This window comes from Lissotriton helveticus, chromosome 11 (genome assembly GCF_964261635.1).
Source record: "Lissotriton helveticus chromosome 11, aLisHel1.1, whole genome shotgun sequence".
Lineage (NCBI taxonomy): Eukaryota > Metazoa > Chordata > Amphibia > Caudata > Salamandridae > Lissotriton > Lissotriton helveticus.
The window spans coordinates 1,007,907,919-1,007,925,497 of NC_136072.1; the positions used below are offsets into that span (position 1 = coordinate 1,007,907,919).

Genomic DNA, 17,579 nt, shown 5'->3' on the forward strand with positions numbered 1-17,579 from the left:
TTAAAAGGCAGCGGGCATCTTCTCCGGAACAAGAAATAAAGAGGGCCTGGGGACGCATGAGTCTTGCGTTAACCGAGATGTGAGGCAGACGCTTCCTTAGGCCCACGGAGTACTGAACACTAACTCTGCACAAAAGGAAACCACACTACACGGGCCCATCACCCTGCTGCCATTGCAACCCCCGCGTGGCCATCTGTGGGCAAACAAACTTTCCAAATTCAACGTAAACAAAGGAAGCACACATAATTTTCTATATCGCTTTCTAGCATTCCTACAAAAGGTGTTTAACCCCAGAGATACAATCAATACAACATCTACTTGATAACAATTTGGAGTTTAAGTGCAACATAACCAGCAACAAAAAACAGGCACGTGACTGGACGGCCCCTACATTTTGCTTGAAGCAAACCAATACAAGTGTTTCATACTAAACTCGGCTCCAAGTATCCACAGTGACAACTTTTTGTCGGTTATTTTGCATACTTGTGAACAGGTTGCATATTCTTAGCAAGCCAACCCTCACAGTCAGACAGGGCATCTGTTTGGTACTGTCCACTTCTGTGAACTGTCCAATCATGCAAGGTGTGTGCAGTTCGTTCTTCAATGGGAGTGGCATTGTCGACGAGACAGCCCATTAAATGTAACATTGGACGCTGGATGGAAGGGTAATCGCATTCACATACTGTAAGCAAGCATTTGCAATGCAATAGGTCTCGCAGTTACGAGAGTTTCAGCTATTGGCATTGTAAATAACAATGCCTTTTATTTATATATTTAAAACAAAAACAGCAAAAAAAGGCATTATTATTTACAATGTAAATAGCGCAAACTCGCGTAAATGCGAGACCTATTGCATTGCAAATGCTTGTTAGTAATTTAGGGTCTAGTCTCCAGCCCGATGATCCCTTCTCTTACATGCACCCAACTCGGCATATTGTGATGAATGGTCCAAGATCTCTCGATCCAGAAATCTAGCATTATGGAGCCAGCACATATATAGATCCTGAGTAAATAAGTAATCCAAATGTGAACAGGAATTATGCACTCCTAAATAGGAAGAGTATTGTGACACAGATGGATGGCACCTCCTCCACTCATCCCCCATTCGGCTTACTTCCACAAATCGTCTCAGCTGCGGGTCCCCACTATGCTCATTTCTACTATGGTGGTACACTGTCTCGTCTATGACCAAATTGAAGTCCCTCTCCCAGGATAAACTGACCATCTGCAAGCTACAGTAGGAAGACCTCTAATTCCTCCAGTCTTGCTGATTGTAGGTGTAGCGGCAGGTAAAGCAATCCCACCACTCTAGTAACTCCATTTCACGTCCCAACTATCACTGCATACCTACCCTGGGTATCATTCACAGCCCTGACCACTTCAAACGGGAAAGCCTTCTGCATCAGTATCACAACCCCTCTGTAGCCAGTGGAGTAGTCTTCATGGGCCAACAAGCAATAGTTCCCCTTGGTTAACATGCAACATTTGTCTCCCAATAAATGGGTTTCCTGAAGGAGTACTATATCTGAGGCATGTCTCCTAGTATAGTGGTGCACTATACCCAGAACTGTAGTTTCTCACTCGACCCCAGCAATCCACTCATCAAATTTCTGCTTCCCAGCAACCGCGCTGTTCCAGATCATGCAAAATACACAACCATAACTAAGTCTCAAATGTCCACCCCCCCCCCCACCCATCAGTCCCATGCACATCCCTCCCCATCTCCTAGCACTGCGGAAAGAACTAATCACCATCCCAATTCGCTGGGGGCCTGTTGCCCCAAAAATGATAAACTAGTCCTAGTTAGCTACAAAGAATAATGTCACAAGCATGAAAGATTACAATTAGCTTAATCCCCAGTGATCCAGATTATGGAATTAGATAATGAACAAATAGAGTATTCGAAAGGAAATAAAAGAGAAAAAGAAAGGGGAGGGAAATTAATAGAAGAGGCAAAGAAAGGGGAAGATAAACAGAATGAAGATGACGGAGGGGCTACCTGAGCGGACGTGTGCTCCGAGGGCACGCTGAAACGAGGAGACCTCAGTGTGCAGAGTAGTGCCTGCAGACTTTCTTATCTTTAGGGGGGGGCATCTGTTTCTAATTAGCATGGCTTCGCTAAGGCCATGCTGATTAGAAACAGATGGCCCTCCCTAAAGATAAGAAAGTGCTTCACGACAGCTGTGTAGCAGACGACCCAGTCCGGAGAGCCGTCCAAAAGGGAGAATAGGCAGTGACCAAAAAGCTTCCTTTTACAATGGGAAGCCAGCGTTTCGCATAAACGCTGACGCGACCCAAAGAAAATGATTGGCGGGGCTTCAAGCCCCCTTCTGAAATCTTCTCTCTCACTGTATGTCTTGCCGCGCAAGCAGCGCATGCGTTGCAACGTTAGGCGAGACCTAAAAACATTTTAGAATGACTTGAGCGTTTTTGTGGCATACAGTGACTATTGAAAGTACAGTGAGGCAATTGAAACTACAAACAAGTAATTCAGTTGTGCTATTATTTGTAGGGGTAAAACTCTTGAGATGAGGCCAAGCACACACTCAACAAGAAAGAAAGAGACAGTACTAGTATACATTGACATTATAACTTTTAATGATAATTGCACAGCAGCAACATGATCGTCTGTGTATATGTAATTAACCCTAATTCATTACTACTAACTAGTCTGTAAAATCTGTGCCTACACACCAGTGTAGCTTGTTTCATCCAGCTGTTGCATAGGTAATTTAACTTAGCATCTTTTTCTGATAAATTGCAGCTCTTTAGCAAGATGTTAATTGGACGTGTTTACCTTTATTGAGGAGGGACAACCAGATGTAATGTTCTTAAATGAGACTTGGCTTCACAAGATCTCTATGCCAGATGTTGTTTTGGCTATCTCTACTAGCTACATCACCAGGTATGATCAATTAGGCAGAAAAAGAGGAGGGATCACCATAGTATACATTTCTCTATTAAGCTGTGTAATCTTGACGTTCCTGGTATGAGACAGTGAAAGCTACTTTTAACTCTTCGTCTACATATGCATTTTCAGAGGCCCTCATTTATCGCCCTCCTAAGTCTCCGACTCAGTATTTGATAGATATGCCCGAAGCGTTAGCCTGTCATGCTCGCAAACATTCTAGCTTTACACTGCTAGGTGATTTTAATATTTTCTTTGTTGACATACATTGCACATAGGCAATTTATGTACTAGATGATTAAGCCGCAAACCAACTGACAGTTTTTTAAATCATCTACACATAAGAAGGGTTATCTTCTAGATTCTGTGTTCTTCAATGTACCTGATAACTGTGAATAAGCCTTTTCCTGTGAGTTTGTGGTCCTGACTCTGGTATCTTCTCTTGATACCCCCAGCCCTTCTTTTAACACGTCTAGTATAGATAGACGTTAGTCTAAGTTGAGCTGTGCAGACTTTGGATGTCCACTAACTCTCATAATGCCAGACTTCAGAGAGAATGTAACTGAAGCAGACCTTCAATTAAAGGACTGGATCACCTCTAAGCTAGACAAAACCGTTGTGACTGGTCATGTTTTGTGTCCAAGGGGGCCTGCCCTTTCTTTTGACTCCCATCTTCAGGTGCAGAAAATGGAATGTAAAATCATAGAAAGACAGTGGAGGAAGACCTGTGACACCCCTAGTAAATGTGAATACAGAAAGGCAATTAAAATCTATCATTATGCTATTAGACGAACATGGGCAAGTTTTTAGCTCAAACGATTGACAATGCTGCTAACTCAGTGAAAGAAGTATTTATAATAGTTAAACCTATGATCGATCCATCTTCTAAAAATCCAGAAGTGCCGCCCTCGCTAGCCTGCTGCAATGATTTAGCCAGATTTTGTTCTAGGAAAATATTGGATATATGCATGCCTCCTATTTCTAGTCTACCTGAGACCCCAAAGAAAATCTCTCCTTTTTCCTTCCTGTAGAAGATGATCTGGTGGTACTGTTCAACAGGATCAAATTAGGCTCTCCGCATAAACTGTGCACCCCATTCCCTCCCCACTAATATTATCAACCAGCCTGCAGCAATTACCCACCCTGCACCAAGGCACCTCTCGAATTGTTCCCTTTGTTGCCTGAAGCTTGGAAACATGCAATAGTTAAACTTTTGGTTAAAAAAAAATGTTCCTTGGATCCCTTCGAACGGGAAAATTACAGACCCATCTCACTTCTTCCCTTCACTGGTAAGGTTTTAGAGAAACATGTTAATAACCAATTGTCAGAATTTCTAGAGCAGAACAGCCTTTTTAGGTCTTGCCTGGCTTATGAGCCCGCATGCGCTCCTCGCCTGCGTAAGCTATAGTCAACAAGTCAGTTTCGAAAAGGGGACTTGAGCCCCGCCCCTCATTTCCATTGGGCAGTGTTAGCGTTTGTGGTAAACGCTGGCTTCCTATTAGAAAGGAGGGTTTTTCGTTGCCTCGTTGCTTTTTGGTCCGGCCTACCCAAACTGGCTCACCTGATTCACGGCTGTCATGAAGACTTTTCTTATCTGCTTGTTTATTTAACAAGCAGATAAGAAAAGTCTTCACGACAGCCGACAGCCGTGAAGCAGACGAGACCACGCGCATGCTGTGTGCATGCAAAGCAAGCAGCGAGACTCCTTTAGAAATGTGACACCTCCCTCCTGCAATGACGTCTTCCCACCCGCCGTCCCTCACCTTCCCCGTGTCAGATAAACATGGGCGCACACAGGATGATTCACAAGGCCATGTAATTACTGTCGGGATCTAGAGGTTCCCGCCAGGACTGTGTGTTCCAGTTTCTAAGGGCGTCTCATGCGTTGATCCCCTAAATATTGGTTTCAGCCGTTTGAGCTTGAAACAAGCCAACCCCGCGTGCGTGCATGTCTGTGACTTCATGAGCGCTAGACCCAGTCTGGATGGGCCTTGCTCAGGCTCTTCCCCTCCTCCCGTTTGCACCCCCCATTCCCTTTCTGATATCCCGACCCGTCATTTTACTCCCTACCTCTACTGTCCCAAGCGCAGTGGGGTGATTTTATTCCTGGGGAGGACCCTCCCTTTGTGCCCCCCTTTAAACGATACTAGTTTGTAAGTGGGGGTGATGAGAGCCGTTGGCAGAGTAGCTTTTGTTGAAATTCCACCCACATGCGTTTTTAAGATACAAAAGTTGGGTGGATGCAAAACCCGATGTGGGGGGAGATCCCCTATTTTCCCCTCGCTTTCAGGGCACATTGGCACGAATTCAAGGGCACGCTCGTCCCGGCCTTTTGTTTTGCCTTCCATTGTCAGTGGAGGTTTGCAACCTCCCATGTGGAAAGACAGCGCCTCTTGTGCGTGCACAATGCGATAGCCCATCAACAGCAGCAGCAGCCCCTGCAGCGCCGGGAGGGCCTTCCACCCCCAGAGGCTCTCCCAGCCTCTCTGTTGATGCTCGCCTTGCTGCCCAGCTCAGCGCAGGCGCGGTGGCCCCAGGTCTGTGACTGACCGCCCACGGAGTATGCGGCCCGCTGGAGAGACCCGACCTCCGTCTGTGTGAGGCGCTGTTGAACCGGAGAGCGCCGATGCAGGTCTGCGAGGAGCTAGAGACGCCAAGATCCATGCAGCGGCCGGAGCACCGGGCAGAAGGTGAGTCCCGCCTGCACCAGAGGTCAAGCAGCAGGCACCGGCGGCAGCAGCACATGCCCGATTCCCCCGGCCAGTGCCCTGCCTCGAAGCCACGCATTCCAACCAACATCGGCAGGGAAGCATCAAAACTCAGACCGGCTTCTGCAACACCACGGACGCCATTTCAAGATCACCCACTTGGCTGGCTACAGTTTTTAATATCACCATAATCGCGTTGCCCTACGCTTGCACCTGAGCAGAAACGGACTTGCGAAAACAATTACCTACTGGCCCCGGTAGAATTAAGTAAGCCTCTTAATTTTATTCCCTGTAAGCTCGTATGTGAAGTGGGTTAACGTTATTTGTGCTTATTTTGGTTCAGAGCATGCAGTCAGTTTAGAACAATATAAATGAATACTTATTATGTTTGTAGTGATGTCTGTCCTTTAATTAAGTTAATGCCATTTGCTTTGCTAATGCTATTGTATAGCAAAGCAAATGGTTTTAACTTAATAAAAGGTGAGACCTATTGCATTTTCAATGCTTGTTCATTCTTCTTAGTAAGGATTCCGTCTTGGTCACAGTACTGAGTCTGTACTTTAGGCTGTGGCCAAGGACCTCAAACTAACATTAACAAAGCTGTACTGCAGCGTTAATGTGATTAGATCTTCGTGCCGCTTTTTTGACACTTTCCCATGTGATTTTGCTTGAGAGGTTTCATAACTCTGGGGTGACATATTTGCCATGAAAATGGTTTGCCTCGTTCCTTCAGGATCATATTTTTCCGATCTGTGACAGCCCTTTTACTTCGACTGTTTGCCTCGGAATTGTGGGGTTCCTCCTGGATCTCCTACCTTGTTCAATATTTATATTCAACCCTTTGCAGACTAAAGATCATTCGGTCTCACTCTATTATCTTATGCTGCAGACACTCAGCTGGTCATATCCAGTAGCCCAGAACATCGCTCAACAGCAGCTCCACCAAATGAAAACCTCACAGCTCTTGCTAAATAGACGGCTAAAGGCTGTTTAAAACTCAATTGTGACAGAAACAGAGTTTACAATAGAAGGTAACAATCTAAATTGCTGCGTCACTGATTGGTTCTATCCAATGGTGCAGGTCCTACGTACCATGTTACTTAAGTTGCTGATGAAAAGCAGCATTAGAAAAGATTTTTGTACTCTGAAATAACCAACTTTGCTGCACTCCTAAGAGCAGGAGGGCAAAAGAGAATATCTGCTTGTCAAGCAGACTAAATAGACTTTAAAACACCTTATCCCAGACAGCAATCCTTATGTCCCAGTTGTTGGGCAATACACGTTCCACAGCCTAATATTGTTCAATAGTCATATACGTGGAAGCAAATGATAAACATTTGGATTGTAATGACTCATGCCTTTGCAGGGCCCTTAATGAAATGCAACTCCCATGCTTATTTATGAGTGGAAACATTAAAATGCACTCTCTTTGTTTTCTTTGGATGCCTTAATTATGTGCTTGCTTATGCTCACCTTTGTTGTGCTCAAAAACAATCTAACACAAAGTATTACATGCCACTGCTGTTGTCATATGAACTTGGAGTTAGTTCCCCTGTTGTTGTTCCATGGCATTGTGAATGCTTTGAGCAGAGCAAAGCCTTGAAACTTTAGGATAAAAAGGGGATTGCCTTTCTAAATGTATAAGTTTGAAATTGGGCAATTTAAATTTCTGCAAAGTTCCCCACACAATTTCAGTTTCATACACTTTGGAACAAAGTAATTTACAAATAAAATCTATCTCCGCTAACAGCCACAACATCAATGTATTCAACATTTTTAGATCACTGTGAGAGTCTAATGGTATATATAACTAATACTCACTTAAATCACGGCAACTGGTTAGTAACAGATTGAAAAAAAGTCACACATTACAATTTAGTAACAATTGGCAAGTAGTTTTTAGAATCTCTTTAAAAAAAAAACAACGTTTTTTTCCTGAGTCAGGATTCAGGATGACATGAGACCATATCTGAAAGAAACAGGTTAGTATTAGATTCCTTACCTTAGAATATCCCCAGGCGTCAGTCTGGATCCGGAAACTTTTGCGTAGCAGTACCCCTGCGCGTCGGTAGGCGTCTGCAGGCGTCCCCTGCGGCTCCACGTCGTCGGCGTCGTGCGCCGTGATGACGTCGCTGGAGTATATAGACGCCGCCTCCGCGCGCTGACGTCAGTTCTTCTTTTTTCCGCGCCCGTTAGCGCAGATCCGAAGAGCAGTACTCCGGTCTTTTGACCAAAGTTTTTTGATTACTCTAACTCTTTAGGTGCCGGTAGGATGCCCGGTTTTAAAAATTGTGACGGGTGCGACCGCCTGATGTCGGTCACCGACCACCATCGACTCTGCCTCCGGTGCCTGGGCGCCGACCACGACGTGGAGTCCTGCGTCGACTGTCGGGCCTTGACGAGTAAGGCTAGACGGGAGCGGTCCCGCAAGCTACTCGAGCTCCGGCTGTCGGCCCCGCGTCGGGAGCGGTCCCGCTCCGGGCGGAGGTCGAGGGAGCGGTCGAGAGAACGGTCGCGGAGCCGCCACGAGCGCTCCGGAAGTCGTCACCATTCCTCCAGTTCCTCAGGTAAGCGACACAAGAAGTCGGGGCGTCGTCATCACACCCCCGACGCTCGCGCGATGCGGCCGGGGGTTCGGGTGGCCCCACCCCCGCGGCTCCGCGTGGGTCGCCGAAGCTGCCTGCTCCATACCCGCCGGTCCCTGGGCAAGGCGCGTCGCGCGAGGAGATAGAGGAGTTCCTCATGGCCATGAGGGCGCTGTCTCCTCCGACGGGCCCTACGGCGCCTGCGGGCCCGGTGGTCCCGTCCGGGGGCCCGAGCGGTTCGGGTGCTCCTGCCCCGACGCCGTCGGGTGCTCCGGCCCCGACGCCGCCGGCGGCTCCGGCCCCGACGCCGCCGGCGGCTCCGGCCCCGGCGCCGCTGGGCCCTTCAGGGTCGACGCCGGCTGGTCCTCCGGCCTCTCCGGCGCCGATTCCATCGGGGCAACCCGTGGTGCCGCCTCTGCGCGGCGCCGTGACTCCGACGCCGGTTTCGGCCGGCGTCGGGGCTCCGGCGCCGGCTCCGGGCGGCGCCACCCCCATTCCCTCTCCGATTCCGGACGCGGAGTCGGACCGGCGTCGTCCGACGCCGAGTCCGGCGCCGATGGGGCCCATTGACCCCGAGGAGCCGGTCTACATCGTTGAATCACTATATGGTGATGATGAAGATTATGGAGAGGGTTGGGAGGGGTCTGAGGACCCTCTGTCACGCGAGTGTCAGTACGACGTGGACTGGACAGGTGACTTGGGTGATGCCAGTGGTCTGGACGAATCTCCTAACCCTGGTTTTGTCTCGCCTCCCACTGTGGCGTCGGAGGCTGGGGCTGCTTATTCTGTGGTGTTGATGAGGGCTGCCAAGGCCTTGCGCCTTGAGCTCCCGTCGCAAAAGTGAAGCCTAACATCCTCACCGAGGTCTTCAAACTGCAGTCATGCCCACAGGAGCCTCTGCTGCCGTTCAATGAAGCCTTGACGGACGTTCTTTTGGGCACGTGGTCCAGGCCCGCTTCAGGTTCGCCTGTTGATAGGAACGTTGCCAGGCGCCACCGTCCGTGTTCGGACGACCCTAAGTTCCTGTCCACCCATCCCACCCCTGAGAGTCTGGTGATCCAGGCCTCAACTTCCCAATCCGCGTTCCCGTCGGCCCCGCCCGACCGGGAATCTAAGAGGTACGACCAGTATGGCAAAAAGGTCTTCTCGTCCCTGAGTCTGGGACTGCGGTCTTGCAACACCGCTTGCCTCTTGGGCCGCTACACCCACTCTCTGTGGGATACGGTCGCGGAGTGTCTGCCGCAACGCCCGCAGGAGGTACGGGACAAGCTCGGCCAGGCTATGGTTGAAGGCCGAGACGCGGCGAGGTATTCCATCAGGTGTGGTCTTGATACGACCGACTCGCTGGGCAGAGCGATGTCCACGACGGTGGCGATTCGTCGCCACGCCTGGCTGAGATCCGCCAATTTTTCGACGGATGTCCAAAATGCCTTGATGGACATGCCGTTCGATGGCAGTCGCCTGTTTGGCGACAAAGCGGACAACGCGCTTGAGCGCTTCAAGGACTCCAGGGTCACGGCCAAGTCCTTGGGTCTCTCGACCCAGCGCCAGCAAACGGGTTCGTTTCGCTCCTTTCGTGGCCAAGGAAGGGGCGGTCCCACACGTGCTGCCAGCCACGCACCGCAGAACACTTCTCAACGCGGTGGTGGCCGTGGATTCCGCCGTGGAGGCGGTCGGGGACAGCGGCGAGGTCAGGCCACACCTCCCCCCGCAGCAGCCTCCAAATCCTCCTAGTCCGAGCTTTCAGGCCCATGTGACGCCAGTGGGTGGCAGGGTTCGCCATCACCACTCCCGCTGGCGCACTATCACATCGGACAGGTGGGTGCTGCAGCTCGTCCGAAGGGGCTACTCCCTCCCCTTCGAGAGCACTCCTCCAGCCATGCCACCGCAGAACCACCGTGTGTCGGGGGACCACTTGACACTTCTGCAGGAGGAAGTTACGGCCCTCTTGGCCAAGGGGGCCATCGACCGCGTTCCAGGGCCAGAAGTAGGGTGTGGTTGCTACTCCCACTACTTTCTGGTACCCAAGAAGGACAAGGGGGGCCTGCGTCCTATCTTGGATCTACGGAACGTCAGCGGCTTCCTCCGGAAGGAGAAGTTCAAGATGTTGACTTTGGCTCAGGTCTTGGCTGCTCTAGACCCACAAGACTGGATGGTAGCGTTGGACTTGCAGGATGCGTATTTTCACATCCCCGTCCTGCCGGGCCACCGGCGTTACCTGCGGTTCACGGTAGGCCAGGAGCACTTTCAGTTTATCGTGCTCCCATTCGGCCTTACCAGCGCCCCACGGGTGTTCACGAAAGTGATGGCGGTGGTCGCAGCTCATCTGCGCCGGTTAGGGGTTTCAGTCTTCCCCTACCTCGACGACTGGTTGTTGAAGGCGGGCTCGCCCCAGACAGTCGTCCACCACCTTCAGATGACGGCAGACCTCCTGCACGAGCTGGGGTTTTCCATCAATGTGCCGAAATCACACCTGTGTCCCTCTCAAAAGCTCCTTTTCATCGGAGCGGTTCTCGACTTGGCGCAGTTTCGAGTTTATCCTCCGGAACGGCGGGTCCGGGATATACAGGCTTTGATTCCCATCTTTCAGCCGTTATCCCGGGTTTCGGTCAGGTTGACGCTGCGGCTGCTGGGGCTGATGGCTTCCTGCATCCTTCTGGTGCATCACGCCCGGTGGCGGATGCGGGCTCTGCAGTGGGACCTGAAGTTTCAGTGGGCCCAGCATCAAGGCAACCTATCCGACCATGTCCTGATCTCGGAGGGCGCTGCGAGACAGTTGCAGTGGTGGCTTACGGACCGCGATTGGGTCAGAGGCAGATCCCTCTCCCTTCCCCAACCGGAGCACGTAGTTGTGACGGACGCGTCCCTCCAGGGCTGGGGAGGCCACTTGGGAGAGGCGGAGATCAGAGGCATCTGGTCTCCGGCGGAGTCCCGGCTCCATATCAACATGTTGGAGCTGCGGGCGATTCGCCTAGCACTAAAGGCATTCCTCCCCTTTGTCAACGGGAGTGTAGTGCAGGTGTTCACGGACAACACCACCGCCATGTGGTACTGCAACAAGCAGGGCGGAGTGGGGTCGTGGACCCTTTGCCAGGAGGCTCTGCGTCTCTGGCAATGGCTGGAACGTCCGGGTGTGACTCTGACGGTTCAACACCTGGCAGGTTCTCTGAACGCCAGGGCGGACGAACTCAGCCGTCGGTGCTCGGTGGATCACGAATGGCGTCTGAACTCGGACGTGGCGAAAGGCCTCTTTCTGCAATGGGGAGAGCCTTGGTTAGATCTATTCGCCACAGAAGAGAACGCGCAATGTCATCAGTTCTGCGCGTTGGAGTTTCCAAGACGGCACTCGCACGGCGACGCCTTTCGGCGCGAGTGGAGTTGCGGTCTGTTGTACGCCTTTCCGCCTATACCACTTCTGCCCAGAGTGCTGAAGAAGATCAGGCGCGACCGGGCCCGAGTTATCCTTGTGGCTCCGGACTGGGCTCGAAGGTACTGGTATCCCGAGCTACTCAGCATGTCAGTCGGTCCCTCGATCCGCCTGCCCCTTCAGGAGGACCTTCTGTCGCAGCAGCAGGGGACGGTCCTCCACCCGAACCTGTCCAGTCTCCACCTCCATGCGTGGAGATTGAGCGGCGACAGTTGAGGCCATTTGACTTGCATCCTGAAGTCTGTGATGTGATTCTGGCAGCCAGGCGTCCCTCCACAAAGTCGGTATACGCCTGCCGGTGGAACAGATTTGTGGCATGGTGCACAGCAAAGGCTGTGGATCCCCTTTCTGCCCCTCTCTCCGAGGTTCTCCTCTTTCTTCTCTCTCTTGCCCAGCAGGGCTCTGCTCTGGGCACTATCAAGGGCTACCTTTCTGCCCTTTCCGCCTTCTTAAGGCTGCCTGATCAGCCATCTTTGTTCAAGTCCCCTATTGTAACGAGATTCTTGAAGGGCATCACGCACATGTATCCACCTGTTCCGTTCGTGATGCCTCAGTGGGACTTGAACCTGGTTCTGACTTTCTTGATGTGCGCTCCCTTTGAGCCGCTTCATTCCTGTCCTCTCCGTCTCCTGACTTTAAAGACGGCCTTCCTGGTTGCCATCACCTCTGCCAGGAGAGTGAGTGAGCTCCAGGCTCTTTCTGTCAAACCTCCTTTCATGTCCGTTCATCCAGACAAGGTGGTTCTGAGAACTAGACCTTCTTTCCTGCCCAAAGTAGTTTCTGCTTTTCACATTGGGCAGTCCATCACCTTACCCTCCTTCTTCCCGCCTCCGCATCCTTCAAAAGATGAAGAGCGGCTCCAACGTCTGGACCCAAAACGTGCGCTTTCATTTTATATGGATCGCACACGCCAGTTCCGGGTGGATGACCAACTGTTTGTTGGCTACGTGGGTGAGAAGAAGGGAAGGGCGGTACAGAAACGGACCATCTCTCGGTGGGTCGTCCTGTGCATCAAAGCGTGCTACTCTTTGGCTCGGAAGGAGCCTCCTGTCGGGCTGAGAGCCCATTCCACTCGGGCCACGGCGGCTACTACTGCTCTGGGCCGGGGAGTCCCTTTGCAGGACATTTGCCAGGCGGCTACATGGGCCTTGCTGCACACCTTTGCGAGGCACTACTGCCTGGACAGTCAAGTCCGGAGGGATGGCTTCTTTGGCCGTTCGGTCCTCCAGGACTTTCTGGTGTAGGATTGTATTGGTTCGCAGACCCACCTCCGGGGTTACTATTGCTGGGGTATCTATTCTAAGGTAAGGAATCTAATACTAACCTGTTTCTTTCAGATGAACAAGTTACTTACCTTCGGTAACGATATATCTGTAAGAAACAGTAGTTAGTATTAGATTCCTTACCGCCCCACCCATCCTCCCCGTTCTGCGAACTGATACCTAGGGTTAAGGACATCCCTTTCAGGGCCCTAGTTTCACATGGCACCAGTGTTGGTTCTCACATGGCTCTGCGTGTTCTGGCGCGGAAAAGCTGTGTGCAAAGAACTGACGTCAGCGCGCAGAGGCGGCGTCTATATACTCCAGCGACGTCATCACGGCGCACGACGCCGACGACGCGGAGCCGCAGGGGACGCCTGCAGACGACGCCTACCGACGCGCAGGGGTACTGCTACGCAAAAGTTTCCGGATCCAGACTGACGCCTGGGGATATTCTAAGGTAAGGAATCTAATACTAACTACTGTTTCTTAAAGATATATCGTTACCGAAGGTAAGTAACTTGTTCGTCAAATCCAATAGTAAGAACTTCATAATACTTCCCAATGCACAACACATTGCACATTTGTGCACCACTGCCTATAGCATCACATACTTCATCTCTCAATGTACAACATAATGCACATTTGAGCCCCACTGCTTAAACACTGCACTTTGAGACAAAAAAGTACATTCCACACCTCTCTCTCTCTCTCTCTCTCTCTCTATTCTCTCTCTATTCTCTCTCTATTCTCTCTCTATTCTCTCTCTATTCTCTCTCTATTCTCTCTCTATTCTCTCTCTACTCTCTCTCTCTCTCTTTCAAATGCACATCTTGTTCTTGGCAAGCTGTTCTTCTCATCCCACTTGAAGACTGCAAGATTACATCTAAGAAACCTTCAAGGGAAAAAGGCATATGCAGGATGTCGTACATTCATGGTAGGGTAAAGTAAAACACCAAAGTCAATTAGGGGAGAGGAGTTGATTTAACGGCTAGGGCGCTCGACCTCGGACCTGGGATCTGGGTTCGAGTCTCGGTAACGACGCCAAAAACCTCCTGTGATTCTGGGCAAATCACTTAATCTCCCCGTACCTAAAAAAAAAAAATGAAAGTGTGTCCTCATGTAACGTAACTGGAAAAATATGTAAAGCGCTCTGATACCCGATTTGGTTCGGGTCTAGTTCGCGCTATATAAAACTCTGCCAAAATTTTTTTTAAATGATGGCAGTCAAAGGCCATCACGTGGTGTCAAACCATAAGAGTGCCTCTAGCACTACACCCTTTAATTATAAAATCTAGCAGTGATTGCTCGAGCCGTAGCACTAGGGGGAAGAACTGGAATCACATTCCGGGCCCTTTGTATTCTTTCTACTAGGAAGCAAGGAGAAAGATCTAATCTTCAAGGAACCCATCCGCTGAGGTTCCTTCAGAGCACTCCAGATCTGAGGCTGTTTCACTTAGAACGCCCCTCTGCTTCCTGTGCTCTGTCTTCCAGTTGTCTCATCACTAGTTTTTGTGCAGCGACAAAATCTCCCAACTGATGCTCCCTTTCCCACAAAGCGTTCACCTCCACTTCAGTCATTTTTACTTTATCTGTGATTTTCCTCGCATCCATATGGAGCAGGCTTGCCTCTGTAGTGAATGAGTTAATTTTATTTTTCTAGGGATTCTTTTGAATTCCTAATTGCTTGATCTGCTGCTGGCTGCCTGCCTATTAGGATGCTTGATGATAGTAATGTGTTGTGCCATTCTTACCATATCTCACAACATTTTGTTATATTCACAGTGTTAATGAGTTCGTGTTCAGAGACCTCCAAATCTTATAATCCAATGGCCCGTTCTTTATCTGCAAAAGACACGAATTCCCTCACGACCTCTTAATATCTATACACAACAACTTTATATTTTCTACAAGCTTATTTTAAACACAAGGTGACTCCATATATTTTTATTTTTAGCTTTTTTATTTATTTCTTGTCATTTCTTTATATTCTTACTTCATTTCATAGAAATACTTTACAAAAAAGCACATAAAATTAGTAAAGGCAATTAATATGAAGATATCGTACAGACAATAGAAACTAATGCTAATTTACCAAATTCTCATGCAACCACTTTCATACATACTACATTCACTCTTCATTCTGTGTCGGAGGGATCACGTATAGTTGTGTGATCTAATACGCAAGGTCGACGCGTTTCGGTGGGCTATGACCACCTTCCTCAGGACCTCTTAGCAGAATAACCGATCTCTCCAAAGAAAATTAAATGTTCTGTATCGATATCTAGAGAACTACGGCGACGCTGCTCATCATTTCTATTCAAACTTCATTTATAGCAGTTTGTATGCTATCAGCTGTATCATTCTGTATCTAGATGATAACATGTGATGATAATGACTTGAATCACCCACGGAGGTAGGGAGCAGCAACCTTCAATGGGTTGGTCCTATGAATGTGTATTTCTGTTAAATTTATAGAGGACAGCTATTATTCTATTCCTTTATATTCTTTGAACCACTGGTACGTGTTCTTAATGTCCTGGTTTGTCCAATACGTTTCTGTTTTTGATGACTCAGTTTATAGGTCGTATGGACATCACGAAACCCTCGCTGTGGAATCCCGTAGGGACCTATATGTGCTTTTTTGTAAAGTATTTCTATGAAATGAAGTAAGAATATAAAGAAATGACAAAAAATAAATAAAAAATCTAAAAAGAAAAATATATGGAGTCACCTTGTGTTTAAAATAAGCTTGTAGAAAATATAAAGTTGTTGTGTATAGATATTAAGAGGTCGTGAGGGAATTCGTGTCTTTTGTTGTTGCTTTGTTCCCCTCTTTCCCTGACCTTGAAAGCATATTCAGAGGGGGTCCCATATTCATGTTAATCCGTTCTTTATCTGCATCAATCCTTTAAGTAATGACACATTATGTCTTCAACTTTAGTAGGAAAACTATTTGATGCAGAAAGGGGGAGCAGTTGTGGTTCCATAATCCTAAAGGCAGAGTGTCAACTCTCACAGGGACAAAAAAAGCTGTTTTCCAGACTGTCCAGCCCTGCTAGGATTATGAGGACAGCTTCACACACCTCGAACCCATTGTTGGTAAGTCAAGCTGTCCGCATTGTCACGCAAGCAGGATCAGATTGGTCCTCTACCCGCCTGCACCTGGTGTGCACAGTGGGTAACGGGTGAGGATCAATTTACTACAGCCACCATCTTGTCTTCACTCTCTGTATCGCAGCAGGTCTAGCGAGCCCTACAGCACCAGCCCTGGAGCAAACAGTGGGTTTCGCCTCCGACGCAATCACCATCTGTTCTGCTCCATTTGCGCCAAAGTGCACTGCGTCTGCCAGCGACACCGAACCACTCCACAGCTCACGTTCACCATTTACATCCAGGATATGTAGGATGTTGTTGGATTTTAAGTTAGAGACGCAGAATTTCGGCAGGGGTCATCTTGTTTGGTCACACACCCTCCTTCTTGTATAACAACTTCCAGACTTGTGTACAGTTGCTAACACTGAGTGCTGTTTACACCGCCTGCCTAAGATGGCACTCAGACTCCAGTATCCTTCTGTCACTGTGTTGAACATTGCTTTTTTTGTTTATTCCCGTTTACTCCTTGTTTTTTTTTCTTCTTGTTAGCTCCTGGTTGGGTGGGCGATAACATTAGCATGTGTTGGCTGTGGGGGTTTGGGGCGGGTTTGGGGAATGGTGTAGAAAAGTACTTAGTATAAATGATTGTATTTGGTACTGAAGCGGTACCAAAACCAAGTCTGAGTCATTCAAATATGGTGGCGGAAATATAATAATATATTTGACAAGGTACGTTGCCTATTACTGTATCTGGTATTTGTAAAGTACAAACTAATCACCCGTAGGGGTCTCAAGGTGCTGGGAGCCATCGGGGAGATTAAATTAGCTATTGCCCAGAGTCGCAGGGTGCTGAGCTGAGCTTCCGCCGGCACCGGGAATCGAACCGTGAGCTCCGTGCTCCAGAGTTAGCTGCTCTGGCTGCTGCACCACACCTCTGTTTCTAAGTTTAGTGCTAATAAAAAGGGACGGGTATTATTAGGTTTTACTTAATAGATCCACTTTGGAAGGGTGAATGTTTGAGTTGACCAGGCCTGGATTCTAACTCATGACCTGCAGATCACATTAGATATTAACAGCGGTGGTTAACTCAATGAGCCATCTTGTCTTCATCAAGGTATATGAAAATAGTCAGCAAATTGAAGAAGCGTCCTTTAATTTGTGACTATTATAAACAGGTATTTTCTGTTGTAAAGGGCTGAAAGTGTTTTAAACTGCTGTGTTTTGTCATTTTTGCAACAGGGTTCAGAATGGAATGCCTCAAATCTGGAAGAACTCCGGGAAACTGGGTAAGCAGTCCTTTGTGTCAGTGTGCACTGCTCAAACATATGAGGGATAATTTTAGATTTTGAACAATACAATTAATTCAGCTTCTCTTTTCACTATTTAATTTTGTGGTATTTTTTTTAAATTTGTATTTGTTATTGGATATAAAATATTATTTAAAGAGCAAAAATAATAGACATCCAATTCACATGGAAATCTGAGCACCTGAATGTTACATTTTGTGAGAATCCACTGCTTAGTATTCACCTGAAATAAGAATGTTTTAATAAATGCTGCTAAATTATGTAATGCAAGCATGCAGCTAAAAAGCAA

General features: G+C 48.6%; 1 protein-coding gene across 2 annotated transcripts in view; it reads left to right on the forward strand.

Moving 5' to 3' along the window:
• Positions 1-17,579, forward strand: part of SSH1 (slingshot protein phosphatase 1) — a 542,618-nt gene that overhangs the window by 442,078 nt on the left and 82,961 nt on the right. For both annotated transcript variants that reach the window (XM_078667402.1, XM_078667403.1), the window contains one exon: positions 17,223-17,269. In XM_078667402.1, the coding sequence (XP_078523528.1) occupies positions 17,223-17,269 (47 nt within the window). The remainder of the gene's footprint in view (positions 1-17,222; positions 17,270-17,579) is intronic.